The sequence below is a fragment of the Labeo rohita genome, chromosome 17 (assembly GCF_022985175.1).
Source record: "Labeo rohita strain BAU-BD-2019 chromosome 17, IGBB_LRoh.1.0, whole genome shotgun sequence".
Lineage (NCBI taxonomy): Eukaryota > Metazoa > Chordata > Actinopteri > Cypriniformes > Cyprinidae > Labeo > Labeo rohita.
In genome coordinates, this window is record NC_066885.1 from 4,807,686 (window position 1) to 4,823,323 (window position 15,638).

Sequence of the window (15,638 nt, forward strand, 5' to 3'; positions counted from 1 at the left end):
TAATTTTTGTGTGATTATTAGCATCACAACACCAATGGATCCAATGGTGAATGGGTGCCGTCAGAACGAGAGTCCAAGCAGCTAATAAAAACATCACAATAATCCACAAGTAATGTACGTTATCCACAAATTGTGTGTTTCTAACAAGCAATGATTTATGAGTCCTCTCCTATGACCGATGAGTCCTCTGTCCATAATATTGCTTTCTCCAGTAGAAAAATAATCTTGTCTGAATCAGGAGAGAAATATACACAAACACAGTTTATAAGCAAAAACAGTCCAAAACAATTCTAAGCAAATATGTTAGTGGATTTTGATGCGAGAGGACAACAAGGGATGGACTTTTTCACTGAAGGAAGCGTTATTATTAGGGCTGTCAGTCGATTACATTTTTTAATTTAATTAACCCTTTAACTGTCACTCCCATTTTTAAACACAGACATAAAAATGCACTATTCAGACTTACATTTTTATAATTCATGAATGATAACATTTTGTAATATGATTTTGATGTACATGTCTGATTTTAAAATGCCTTTCAAAGGATGAATTTTGAGATTTTACGTTTTGAACTAATATACAATTTCTTTTATCTAAAGCGTGATAGGGAAAAAGGAAACGAAGAAAGTCTTTTGTGACAAAGCTCAGAACTCATGTTATGATGTAGATTTTTTTAAGTTGCACTCTTGACATATATTAATCTATTACTTTTCCTACATAAATTGTAACACAAAAATATGGTAAAATATCTATTTAGGAGTCTTAGACCTTTTACTCATTTAGTTTTAGTCATTAATTTATTCATTTGATTTGTTCAAATGGCTGATTCATTCAGGAATGACGTGAATGGCTCTGTTTATAAATGGGTTTTTGAATCATTGGTTCACACGATTCGTTCAAAACTCTGATTCATTGCGGCGACGCGCAACAGTTCTGCTATGGCTTCAAAGGTAATATGTTCTCTGCAAAATTAAGCAAAATATAACACAATATCAACTACTTATTTACTGAACTGTTGTATAAAATCACATTTAAGCTTGTAATAGATGGGGACAAAATTAGCACTCGTGTCATATTGCTCTTGCTGTATATAAATATGAGACAAAACACATTCGCGGGCATTTTTTGTACCAATATCTTGAATTTTAGGGCATAACTGCATTTTTGGAGTTGTTGCCCTGCATCATATTTGTCAACAGTCAACTATATGAAATATAAGATGATGTACATGTCTGGGGCCAGTGCACTGACTGCATTCAAATATTTTAATCGCATTATGTTTTCATAATTAATTAAGTTAACGTGTTAAACTGACAGCCCTAGTTATTATGGATTATAGACTCATATTTTGGTCATAAGCAACGTTTTAAAGTTAAAACACCTTAATGGTGTATTTGCTTATTACAAACACATAGCTTTCTGCTTCACAAGATATTAATTGATGGAATGGAGTGGTGTGGATTGCTTGTGGATTATTGTGATGTTTTATTAGCTGCCTGGACTCTCATTCTGACGGCACCCATTCACTGCAGAGGATCCGCTGGAGAGCAAGTGATTTGATGCTACATTTCTCCAAATTTACTTTGAAAATCAATCAATTTCCTGATTTCCTGATAATTTACTCACACCCATGATATCCAAGGTGTTCACGTCTTTCTTTCTTCAGTCGCAAAAAATTTTTTTGAGAAAAACCTTCTAGGTTTTTTTTTTCCATATAGTGTACTTCAATGGTGGCCAACGGGTTGAAGGTCCAAACTGCAGTTTCAGTGCAGCTTCAAAGGGCTCTACACAATCCCAGCCAAGGAATAGGGGTCTTATCTAGCGAAATGATTGGCCATTTTCTTAAAAAGAATTTAATTTATATACTTTTTAACCACAAATGTTCATCTTGCACTAGCTCTGCGCAGCACATGCGTGTGTTCACGACATATTGGGAAAATCATAGGAGGATAGTTTTTCGTCTGTTGCAATTAAAACAGTAGGGTTGGGTGAAAAACTCCATCTCATTTTCTCCTCCAACTTCAAAATCATCCAACATTGTTGTTTTACCTTTTTTTGTAAAGTACGTTTGACTTTCTGTGCACATTTGATTGCATAATACGTGAGGTCAAGCTAGTGCAAGACATTAACAAGCATTTGTGGTTAAAAAGCCTAGAAATTTGTATTTTTCTTAGAAAATGACCAATCGTTTTGCTAGATAAGACCCTTATTCCTCAGCTGGGATAATGTAGAGCCCTTCGAAGCTGCATTGAAACTGCAATTTTGACCTTCAATCCACTGGCTCTCATCAAAGTCCACTATATGGAGAAAAATCCGGGAATGTTTTCCTCAAAAATCTTAATTTCTTTTCGACTGAAGAAAGAAAGACATGAACATCTTGGATGGCATGGGGGTGGATAAATTCATTCTGGAAGTGAACTTCTCCTTTAAGAGCCACTGTATTAAAGATAAGACCCATACAGACCTGTCATAGACTTTTAGCAGCCAGTTGAGACACAGATCCACGCACAAAGGCACATCAACCAGATCCGGATGCACCTGCTGAAGTTCACGGTAGATTGTGCAGAGACAGTTTATGATGCCTGGAATCTCCAGTAGCTGGCCATTATGCGTGAGTTTATGTTGATCAAAGACACTCTGGGCGATGCCGAGCTCCAAAAGGTCCACTGAAACAGACAGACAGATTTCATCTCCACTCATTTCTGTCTCCACAATGAATTCCATTCAGTGCATTTTAATGAAAGTCACCAGAGCGTAACTCATCCGTTGGCGTGTAATGAAAATTCCCTACTGAAAAGGCAGCAAAAAATTATATTTCTTATCAGCATTCATCAGATCTGCAACCAATTATACGTTTCAACAACTACCCTTTCTCAACACTACCCACATCCAGAGATATAAAGCAAAACACGGCTGCTGCCTGTTACCAAAAACACCATCCAGCTAACCTAACCAAAGGCTATTTCAGAACAGCTTGTACTGTACTAATGTTGTCAGCGGGTGGCTCTAATGCTCTCGAAACTCAAACTGCAGATCAAAGGCTCATAGTTAGTGTACCAGAAACGTCCTGACAAAATTAGCAGATAGAGCTCGAGATTGCTTGGTTAAAATTGTCTTCCGCAGTAATCTGTTTATTACTTCCTCCAGTCACAAGCGGTGAGCCATTTTTCACATTGACAGTAATTTGCAATGTAATGATAAATGTCCAAACAAATATGGTATTTAGTACAAAATCCCCCACAGAAGAACCATGGAACTGTTTTTTATTAGGAAAGTAAGAAGTATAAGACTTAAATGATAAGTTATCACTCACAGCAAAGGGCTTTCTGTAGCCGGCGGCTCTTCATCGCTGTGCGGTAAGCGGAGAAACGCACATAGCTCAAATCAGCTGCACATTTAGGATAAAACATAAAGGTTGGATGTGAGTATTATTAATAAGAAAAGTCCTAGTTCTCAATTTCAAATAAGGAGCAAAATTCAAGCATGCATACTGCACATTTTAAATATTTAGTGAATTACATAGAGAGAAAGACTGAACACTTAACACTGATTGACAGGTAGAAGAACAAACCCATAGACTGAAATAGCTGTGTCATCTTCGGATGATCCCACGAGGTGGTCTGCTGCTCATGGCTGAAAGATAATTAATAATAATTAACATCAGTTCACCTTAAAGGAAAGTACCATGGAAAATGTATTTTGATGTCTGTCAAGCATAAGAATGAAACTGAATGAAGTTTTGGAGAGGTTTTCACACTTATTTGTAAGAAATCAATACTTTTATTCTGTAAGAATGCAGTAAATTGAGTGACATTTATAATGTTACAAAATTTCAAATAATCGCTGTTCTTTTGAACATTCTATTCTAAGAATAAAAACATTCTTTAGAAGCATCATTTATAATAATATGGAATGTGTCTTGTGCAGCAAATCAGCATATTAGAATGATTTCTGAAGGAAATGATTATAATACGTTTTAGTAAGGGTGACTGCAACTAGATTAAAATTTGTCGAATTACTTTATTCTGATGCAAAACTGAACACATGGGAAATCACACAAAGTGTATGATGTGTCATAGCAGAGATTAGAATGTATGAAACAAAACTCACTTGATATAATAAGGGACGCCGTTGTGAAAAACAGCTCTTTGCCATGGGAACTGAACAGAAACTGGTTGGGAGACAGAAGGTTTTAAAGATAAAGTCATGACGTTTGAATAACTTAAGCAATATGGTTTTTATTGTACAGTGGAAAAAACTGAGACAAATCGTGGTTTCTTGCTTTTCTGACTTTTTCAGCTGTTTCCAACTGACAGGATAAGGATTTTCAAGAAAGAAAAGAAAAACATAACTAAACAAATATGCATTACCATTCAAAAGTTTGAAGTCGGTAAGATTTTTTAAATGTTTTTAAAAGACGTCCCTACTCTGTTATGCACACCAAGGCTGCATTCTTATTTGACCAAAAATACAGTAAAATTAATAATATATTAATACAATTTAAAAGAACTGTTTTTTATTTTAATATACTCTAAAATGTAATTTATTTCTGTGATGCAAAGCTGAATTTTCAGCATCATTACTACAGTCTTCAGTGTCACATGATCATTCAGAAATCATTCTAATATGCTAATTTGCTTTTAAGAAACATTCTTATAATTATCAATGTTGAAAACAGTTGTGCTGCTTCATATTTTTGTCAGGATACATTTTTTTTAGGATTCTTTGATTAACATTAATAAAAGTTAAAAAACTGCATTTAACATAAAAGTAACAGTAAAGACATTTTTTAATCATTTAAACGCATTCTTGATGGAAAAAAGTGTTAAGTTCTTCAAAAAATTAAAATCCTGACTGACCCCAAACTTTTGAATGGCATTGTAAAATACTTTTCAATTACTTTTTATTAATTCACATAAGTGTTCCAGGCCTACAAATCTTCATTGTAGAACTGAAAACGCTTTCTACGTCTATGGAAAATACTGACAAATGATTAAAAACGTCTGGCCAACTTACCAGACAAGAAGTCATGGGAGAAATGTTTCTTATCCGTTTGAGAGCATTGTAACTGCCGGTGCTGATTACCCACAATCCCCTGATAAGATTTTGAAAAATAAAAAAAATTGAAAGATTATGACTGCACCAGATGGAAAGATGAAAAATGATGCCTAACATCTTACTGTGCTATCAGACCGTAATGTGCTGATCGAAACAGAAACCCCCCAATGGAGACATAATGGTAGCTCAAATCAGAGGGAAATTACAGTGCTTTAAAAGCTTTTTCATCCTATGAGGCGACTAAGCAGGGGGCAGTTTGGAGAAAAATAAAGACATTGTTCTGAGAATATGAGAAAGAAGTCGTTGGTACTTCACTTCTGAAATGACCAGATGCTCATTATCCAACACGCCTGCCTTCGAGAGTCTGTGGAGACGCATCTCTGCCAAAATATAACGAGTGCCCTTTTTCATCTTGTGTGATAGACAATGCCATGTCCCAAAAGCACAAATGGTGCAACTCTTTCAGTTATACTAATATAACTATTACATCAAATCCCAAGATGCTCACTTCGGGTGAAAAATGTTGTTGTTCGAGCTCCAAAAATGAGTTAGCAGCAGCCTGACTGTGGTTTGATGAGGGGTTTTGGTGAAACAAGGCCCAAGAGTGTCATTGGGCAGGTAGCAGCTTAATTATCTATGTTCTTCAGCTGCCCAGATCAATACAAAGGGTCAATATTTCTGCCCACAAGATCCTCAAAACAACATGACAGTCACACACTCGTCAAGCCACGGGATAAAGGAGCAATCAAAAACAAACTGGACTCCGTGTGGTTTGAGTGATCCTAATGCATGATTAAAAATAATCGATTCTTCAAGGTCAACCCTGGGGCTTGAATGCATCTTATGAGCACTTCAGAGTGTGATACCAGACGGCTTAAATGATCTGTCGCCCATGTGGCACAAATTGGCATCTTTATAGCTATTATGTGGGTCAGTGAGAAATATTCTAAACCAGGGGTGCCCAACCCTGTTCCTGGAGATCGACTTTCCTGCAGAGTTTAGTTCCAACGCTAATCAAACATACCTGTCTGTAATTATCAAGTGCTCCTTGAGATCCTAATTAGCTGGTTCAGGTGTGTTTGGTCAGGGTTGGAGCTGAACTCTGCAGGAAAGTCAATCTCCAGGACCAGGGTTGAGTACCCCTGTTCTAAACCAAAACTGTAAAATAATCTAAAATTCTGACCTTTATTGTGCAAATGCCTAGTTTAATGGAATTGTTTACCCAAAAAGTTTAAATCTGCTGAAAATTGACTCACCCTCAGGCCATCGAAGATGCTTGCTCACCAATAGATGAATTGCAGTGAATGGGTGCCGTCAGAACGAGAGCCCAAACAGATGATAAAAACATCACAATAATCTACAAGTAATCCACACGGCTCCAGTCTATCAATTAACATCTTGTAAGAGTGTAAGAAACATATCCATCAAGGTGTTTTTAACTTTAAACCATTGCTTCTGGCCAAAATAGTCCATTATTTATAATAACAATGCTTCCTTCATTGAAAAAGTCCATTTGCTGTTGTCCTCTCGCATCAAAATCCATCAACATATTTGTTTTAAAGCTATCTTGGATGTTTTTTGCTTGTGCATATTTCTCTCCTGATTCAGGCGGGATGACTTTTCCACTGGAGGAAGCAATATTTTGGATAGGGGGTTCTAATTTTAGGCAAAAGCAACAGCTTGAAGATACAAATGTCTTAATCATGACCATGCAACTTGAATTGATGGACCAAAGTGGTGTGGATTACTTGTGGATTATTGTGATGTTTTAATCAACTGTTTTGACTCTCATTCTTATGGTACCCATTCACTACAGAGGATCCATTGGTGAGCAAGTGATGCAAAATTTCTCCAAATCTGTTCAGATGAAGAAACAAACTAATCTACATCTTGGATGGCCTGAGGGTGATTAAACACTCCTTCAATCAGACATTTCATATCTGAGTACATTACAGTCTGTAATGTATTTCGGATGGTGTTGTGCCCATTACTGCACATCTCAGAGTTTAACCAATGTAACTCCATCTTAGCCCTGATGTTTGACATTAAATTATGAATAGGCAGCGTGGTCTGACGGCCTTGCACTACGCAGTCCTCTGCTAAATCTGACCTGGTGGGACGGTTCAATCAAACAGATGCATTTAACCCACATGAGACGTCATTCTACCATATTTATTGAAATGCCCTTGGAAAGTCAAATCTGAGTCAGATCTTTCACTGGATCTGTCTTATTCTATTCAAGGCTAAAATTACAAAGAAAAATTCATAGTTGATCATCACATGAGACATGAGGGATGAGCTACCTGTGACATATCCAAGTTTATAATAGAGTTCTAAGTCTGTGGAGGTCAAACTGGAATAAACTTGAAGACTATAGGCTACTCACTCAGGAAAAATAATAATGATAATAATAATAACTTTGGTAACATTAAAAAATAAGTTATTCTATGAAAAGTTATTCTAAAACATTCATTAGTCTTAATGTAATTTTCAACATTCTGCAACATTTATGTGACCCTGGTCCACAAAACCAGTCATAAGGGTAAATTTTATATAATTGAATACATACTTTGATACATCTGAAAGCTGAATAAATACGCTTTCCACTGATGTACGATTTGTTAGGATAGGACAATATTTGTCTGAGATACAACTGTTTAAAATCTGGACTCTAAGGGTGCAAAAAAATGTAAATATTGAGAAAAATGCCTTTTAAAGTTGTCCAAATTAAGTTCATGGCAATCCATATTACTAATCAAAAAATAAGTTTTGATATATTTATGGTAGGAAATTTACTATATATCTTCATGGAACATGATCTTAATATCCTAATGATTTTTGGCATAAAAGAAAAATCAATAATTTTGACCCATACAATGTTTTTTTGGCTATTGCTACAAATATACCCGTGCTACTTAAGACTGGTTTTGTGGTCCAGGGTCACATATTTATTAGACCTGCTTAAATACTGTTACAAATGAATTGCCCTTTATTAGTTACTTTTATTTATTACATTAACTATTTTTCCATAATTTTTTATTTGAACTCACAATATTTTCTACGTTCCCCAGCACACAGTTGACCATGCTGTGTTCCTCAGAGTGCCAGCTCTCATGCTCCATCTCAGCCAGGCCGAGGTCCAGTTGGTTCATGGCATGTTGGAGGTCCTGAAGTTTCCCCAGAGCCCAGTCGACCTCGTGCTGCCAGCTGGCGGCCTGAGCACTAAACCGCTCCCAGTGCTGCTGAACCTCAATAGCCTGGTCCTGAACCGCTTGAGCCAGCTGACGAATCTTCTCCTCCTGGACTGTGTCTGCTGAAAGTTAAAAGCAGCTTTCTGTCAAATTAACTTAAAGGAGATGTTCTATGTCAACATCTCAACTCATGCTAGACTGCTTATTTAAACCCAAAATGTAGCATCGTTTTTGCTGTCTGCAATATCATGATGACATTTACAGACCATGACGTCTTTAATTTTATTATAGTAGATTCAATAGCTGTTCTAGTCACATTTGTATTGCACACAACTTCACTGAGCGATCTGATGTAAACATACGTAAGCACTGGCAATTGATTAATTCTACTGAATCGGTTTGTCTTTAACGATTCTCTGTCATAAGTAGTAGTGGAAGTCTGATTCATTCTAGTTCATCATAAATGATTCTTTCTCATAGCTATTAACAGTCTGATTCACTCTGGTTAATCGGTTTGTCTTAACGGACCTCTCTCCCATATGAAGCTTTTGAAATTGTAGTGAATCGGTTCGTTCTAAATGATTCTCAAGTCATGTACAAAAGGATCCCCTCTATCATATTATGTAGCTTTGAAAAGTATGATTCTTTACAGTGATTTGTTTAGTCTTTAACGATTCTCTCTCATAAGTAGCTGTGGAAGTCCGATTCAGTATAGTGAGTCGGTTCGTCTTAACGGACCTCTCTCTCATTTGAAAGGCCAATTAATTGCAGTGAATCGGTTTATTCTAAACGATTCTCACGTATCTGCTGAATCGGTTCGTACAAAAGGATCCCCTCTACAGTATCACATGTAGCTTTGGAAAGTACAATTCATTTCAGTGATTCGGTTCATCCTTAACAGCTCTTTTTAAGCAGCTGTGGAAAGTACGATTCATTTAAGTTAATCATTCAGCCTAATTGATTCTCTTTCATAAGTAGCTGTGGAAAGTCCGATTCAGTACAGTGAGTCGGTTTGTCTTAATGGACCTCTCTTCCATATGAAGCTTTTGAAAGTCCAACTGATCCTAGTGAATTGGTTCGTTCTAAACGATTCTCACTCTCTAATACGTAACTTCGGAAAGTGATCCAGATTGGTGAGTCGGTTTGTCTTAAACGTACCTCTGTCTTTGTTAAAGTTTCGTTATTTTAGTTTAATTGTGATTGTTTATTCATTTTTTGTTAAAAGCTGTGGCTCTGATTAAATTATACATTTTATGATTAGATAATAAATTATTTAACTGAGTAGCTTAAATGCTACTTTTTATAAGTAGGCTACTTATAAAAACAGTATCAGCTCATATTTATTTGTTCATGTCAGAGACATATAGACTGGGTTTTAGAGGACTGAATATTTTAGTTTTACTGTGGACCAGCACTTTATTCTGGAATCTAATCTTTCCTCTGCAATCAGCTGCTATAAATCCAGTTCAGATTTACATCCGTCCCTTTCAGCACTCTCTCACTTTTCACTTTGTGTCCTATAAGGTTTATTGTGTCCACTGAGCCATTACAGAGACACATAAATCAAGCAGCAACGACGCTACACACAAAAACTATGACCTCCAGAAATGAGAGGTGTAATAAAAAATTAGTGTTCGAATCCAGAAGACGACCGTTTACATCAGAAAGACAATACACATAAAATTTGACACTTGGTGGCATCTTTAATAGAAACAGACAACTGAGGACAAAACCAGACTGATAGGTAAAATTTATCTCTGCAACACAGTATGTTTAACAGAGAAAAGTTTGTGTGATTTTAATGTACGCTACCAGCCAAAGGTTTAAGGTCAGTAAGATTTGTTTAAAAAAAGAAATACTTTTATTCAGCAAAATGCATTAATGCATTAAATTAATAAAAAGTGACAGTAATAGCATACATATATGACCCTGGACCACAAAGCCCAAAGGTAGCATGGGTATATATATATATATATATATATATATTAAGTAAAGGCCATCATGTTCCATGAAGATATTTAGTACATTTCCTATTGTAAATATATCAAAACATAATTTTTTATTAGAAATATGCATTGCTAAGAACATCATTTGGACAACTTTAAAGGTGATTTCCTCAATGTTTTGATTTTTTTTCACTCTCAGATTCCAGAGTTTTAAAGTTGTATCTCAGCCAAATATTGTCCTACATTTTTCCATACATTAATGGAAAGCTTATTAAATATTATAATGGAAAGCTTATTAAAAAATGTATATTAAATCTCAAATCTCTTGCCTCCTGTGACTGGTTTTGTGGTCCAAGGTCACATATCATGGTTTTCACAAAAAATATTAGCAGCATAACCATTTTTTAAATTTTATAATAATAATAAATATTTCTTGAGCAGTATATTAAAAAGATTTCTGAAGGATCATGTGATACTGAAGACTGGAGTAATGATGGTGAAAATTCAGCTTTGCTTCACAGAAATAAATTGCATTTTAAAATATACTGAAATTGAAAATAACTATTTTAAATTGTAACAATATTTCACTATATTACTGTTTTTACTGTGTTTTCATAAGCATTCAAAATTCTTTCAGATTTCAAAATTTTGAATGGTAGTGTGATTGAATGGCTGCTGAACATGTACCTTTTACATTTAATTATTAAAAATGTAAAATTAGAAATTACTGACCCCAAAACTTACTGTATATGTATAAAACATTGTGCATGTCATGTTGTATAAAACACTTTAAAAAATTTCAATTTGAAAAAATGCATGCCTACATAAAAGAAAAATGTCAGTTAAAATCTATTTAATATCTACATTTAAAAAAAATAATAATATCTATTTAATATCTGAATTTAAAAAAAAAAAAATCTTTTATGCCAAAAATTATTAGGATATTAATTGAAGATCATGTTCCATTAAGATATTTTGTAAATGTCCTACTGTAAATATATCAAAACTTAATTCTTGATTAGTAATATGCATTGCTAAGAACGTCATTTGGACAACTTTAAAGGTGATTGTTTTTATATATTTTTAATTATCTCTCCTACACAGTAATAAGAGTAAATACATTTTTTCAGATGTTTCTCATGAGAAAAAGACCCCATAAATCTCACATCTGCCCCCCCTCCAGTGTTTCAGAAGGAATCTTAACAATGTCTCAAAATGTGCTGAGATTTGCCAAAACATCAAAGTCTGCAATCAAAAGATTTCAGTATGAAATCAGGCATTTCTTATCAAATTCTCCCAAGACCAAATGAGCTTTGTTATCCATAACATATGTTGATACTTATAACTGAGAAGTCCTGTGCTATGACAGAGAAAGAAATAAAATGTTCCTCTGGGAAGTCACAAACTGACAAAATCAGTCTCTCACCTCCAGCCGTCTCTACATTGCTCTGGACCTCCATTGTTGTAGGATGAACAGCCAGAGACAGACACATCTGATTCACATCCTGCCTCCGTCCAATCAACTCGCTGTGCAATGCCTGTGTCGAACAACACATTAAAGATGCAGAGGTGTGACATTTAAACTAAATCACACAGATAAACCTAGACATTCATTACATCTCATTCCAGACAATTTAGAGGCGGTGAAATTGGAGACATAATTACTCAAAAAGCAATCAGAAAGCAATGTATAAACCCAAACATCAACTGAGCAGAAAGTGACAAATAGATGAGCAAAATCATTAAACCAGAGGGAAGATGTTTTGTGGTCAATATCAGAAAAAAAACAACTTTTGATTAATTCTGTGTGTTTTTTACTGATAAAGCGAGATAATATCACCAACAAATCACATGCAATAATAAGTCGCAGGCTCTAATAATGATATAAAAAAATTATATGTGAAATAAATTAGGTAGTTTACTGTAAACTACTGTTTAATTCAATCACCATTTTGTTTACTGCTATTATTATGTGAGGTCTGTTTGTCAAGACAGACTTATTGCAACTGATGTGAATATTGCAATGTTTTAATGCAGTAAATACAATAAACAGCCATGATAAACAGTGCTGTGCATCTAAAGAACATCAATAATTCAGCAGAGCAATTACAAACAAAATGATATCAGCTCCTGTTTAAAGAACAGTAATCAAGGGGTTTAATTATTTTTATTAAAGCAGAAACCTCTGTATTATCAAAGGACTGAAAGATGCCTGTCTAAAAAGGAAATAATCTGTGCGTAGGAGGAGGCACTGTGTACAAAGTGGAAAATTATAAGACATTATGTCTAAAAGATATGACTACATCACTCAAAATGGACTGTGAGTGTTTAATTCTCATTTTAGTGGGGTTTAATGGTCCTTAAAATAAGAGATGCCTGTTTTCTGCAGTTTAACGTGTGAACACACACACACACGTGCAGTGTGACTGACCGTACAGTAGCCTTGTTTCTGCAATAAAGTATGTACATCCTCTCCCGCCGGCCTTTGCTTTGTCAGCTCCTCATCTTTCAGCTTCACCCAGAACCAAAGCTCCTCAAGGATGGCTATGAGTCCTGTCCATTTCTCCGCACCGGCCTCCAAACACTCTCTGAAAGAACACGACAGTTTGAAGGAAAGTTCAGGACACTGGAGGTATCCTTTGTTTATATTGCACAAACCTTCTCGAGGCTATTTGGATGTGGTCCACATCTCCGAACTTTTCAAGCTCTTGTGCCTTGGTATTCAGGATCTGACCCCCCAGAGCCATTTTAGAAAGATCACTCTGGGTATCAACATCTGTCTGAATGTCCTGAGGAGAAATAACAGCATGCAGAAGCTGAAATTGCACCAATTCAAAAACATCTCAATAGACTCTGATTGAGTGATCGTCCCCTTGGTCTGTGTGGTCTATAAATAGGACTAAAATTAAAGTTGAAAATGTACTCATCCTCAGGCTATCAAAGATGAGTTTGTTTCTTCATTAGAACAGATTTTTGCTCACCAGTGGATCATGTAGTGAATGGGTGCCGTCAGAATGAGAGTCCATTTGTTTATTACAAACATGCAGCTTTTCACTTCACAAGACATTCATTTATGGACTGGATTACTTGTGGATTATTGTGATGTTTTCATCAGCTGTTTGGACTTTCATTCTGACGGCACCCATTCACTACACAGCATCAATTGGTGAGCAAGTGATGTAATGCTAAATTTCTCCAAATCTATTCACAAGAAAAAAAAACTCATCAACATCTTTGATGCCCTGAGAGTAAGTACATTTTCAGCACATTCTCAATTTTTGGGTGAACTATTCCTATTCTATTAATGAGACTAATGCAATCTGAAAAATGCATGACCAGCAATCCAAAAAAATCAATCAGGTTCCAAAACACATTTGTGGTTGACAGACCACTTACCTACTTGCACAATAAAGTATTACCTCAAATTGCACACACCTCACCTGCCTTCAACAGTCCGCTGTAATTCCTCCCTATAAAACTTTCATTTATAGTGGCAGTCTCCTTAAAGTCTGCACAGACATAATGACTGGTTGGTTTATACCAGAAAAATATAGCTCTCTCATTTAGGGCTGCAGTGATGATATACAGCCAAAGAAAGACATCAGATGAAGACATAAGACAGTCTTTGCTTATTATGCTGGAATCCTTTAATACTGTTATCTATTCTGCTAATAAGTGGAGCTGGGAAAGATGAGTGAAAATGACATTTGCCATCATTAGTACTGCTAATGAAGCCTAAAAATATGAGATAGATAGATCAAGTCTATTACAATCTTGTGTGCTCACTGCATGCGCTGATGAGGTTGTAGCTAGCACAAACTTACACAAGTATAAAAAATTAATTAGATAGAAAAAAATAATAAACTGAACACCTCTATCACATAATGTAAGTGTAAAGATAGTTAATCACATGTAAAAATTATAGGTTAATACTTGAAAGCTGATAATGTATTACCCTCAATCCAGTTTACACTTACGGTCAGTTACCCGGATGCGTAGCCATATTGGCCATACTCGGATGTAAACAACAGCACGGAATGCACTGTTAATGTACTACTGAATATGTTGTTCTGCTAATTTATGCTGTCTAAACCACGGAAAAAACGTGTGGAAGCTGCTAAATCATATAAAGAACGACTTAGTAAGCATGAAAGGGCGCAATATTTTAACAAACTAAAATTAATAGGTGGTAAAGACACATTCCAGCAAAGATAGTAGTCTAATATTTTACCTACCTGCCCGGAAATTATAAGGATTCTTGCCCTGGAAATCCTGTTTCAGTTTGGCCAACCACAAACGCTTTTTGTTTCTCAGACAGATTTTGCAATCTTTTCCTTGACTTGCCCTGGTGAAAAAAACAGCATATGCTGGTAGGTATGTTTTGATGCTGGAATGCTGGTTAGGTAGGTTTTGATGCTGGTTTAAGCTGGTCCTTTGCTGGTTTATGCTGGTCCTTAGCTGGTTTAAGCTGGTCCTTTGTTGGTTTTTGCTGGTCATGTTGCTGGTCAAGGACCAACATGAACCAGCAAAGGACCAGCATAAACCAGCATCAAAACCTACCTAACCAGCATTCCAGCATCAAAACATAGCTACCAGCATATGCTGGTTTTTTCACCAGGGTGTTGTGAACTTTTGGCAGTCTATAGTACTACAAATGTTTTTCCCGGTCCGACCGATTAGTACAGCCCAAAACATGACAATAATTCACATTTTCAGTAGCAATAATCAGCAAAATATGGGAGTTTTGTATTGATGACGCGTCGTTAAAACACTTTATAACTCAACGCAGCTTTACGCTAAAAAAAAAAAAACTGTGATCAGTGTAGACCGATTCACGAGCAAATGACTCTTACGAGCCGGTTCTTTTAAATGAATCATTCAAAAAGGACTCTGAACTCAGCGGCTTGATTCGTTCACCCACTCCAAGTTTAACGAAGCTACTGAACCAGCCCTTACTGAACTAGAAGTTCCAGGCAGTGTATTATTACTGTATAGCCTTTATATATTGCTCTTACTTGCTGTTCAACCAAGGAAGCATAAAGTTGAAAACATGAAATTTTAAAATATAATATCCAGAGCTATTAAACTGCATTAGCCCAGGGGTGCTCAACCCTGTTTCTGGAGATCTACCTTCTTACAGGCTCCAACCCTGATCAAACACAACTGAACCTGAAGGAGCACTTGATAATTACAGACAGGTGTGTTTGATCAGGGTTGGAACTAAACTCTGCAGGAAGGTAGATCTACAGGAACAGGGTTGGGCATCCCTGCATTAGCCTAATTCTTGTTAGTGAGATTTAACAGGCTAGTGTAAGATCTTCACATATTCACAAAATTATTTATTTTATTCTGTTTTATTCTTTTATTCTTATTTCTTTTGTTTATTTATTCATCCTTATTCCACACCACAGACCACACTATAAGTCCCAATTAAAATATCTGT

The 15,638-nt window shown here is 35.8% G+C and overlaps 1 protein-coding gene across 2 annotated transcripts in view; it reads right to left on the bottom strand.

Moving 5' to 3' along the window:
• LOC127179310 (utrophin) overlaps positions 1 to 15,638 on the bottom strand; it is a 32,772-nt gene that overhangs the window by 14,782 nt on the left and 2,352 nt on the right. For both annotated transcript variants that reach the window (XM_051132643.1, XM_051132644.1), the window contains exons 2-10: positions 12,854 to 12,984; positions 12,627 to 12,783; positions 11,622 to 11,733; positions 8,109 to 8,371; positions 5,017 to 5,095; positions 4,111 to 4,171; positions 3,572 to 3,633; positions 3,314 to 3,388; positions 2,465 to 2,666 (exon numbers count right to left, since the gene is read on the bottom strand). In XM_051132643.1, coding sequence (XP_050988600.1) covers positions 2,465 to 2,666; positions 3,314 to 3,388; positions 3,572 to 3,633; positions 4,111 to 4,171; positions 5,017 to 5,095; positions 8,109 to 8,371; positions 11,622 to 11,733; positions 12,627 to 12,783; positions 12,854 to 12,984 — 1,142 coding nt within the window. The remainder of the gene's footprint in view (positions 1 to 2,464; positions 2,667 to 3,313; positions 3,389 to 3,571; positions 3,634 to 4,110; positions 4,172 to 5,016; positions 5,096 to 8,108; positions 8,372 to 11,621; positions 11,734 to 12,626; positions 12,784 to 12,853; positions 12,985 to 15,638) is intronic.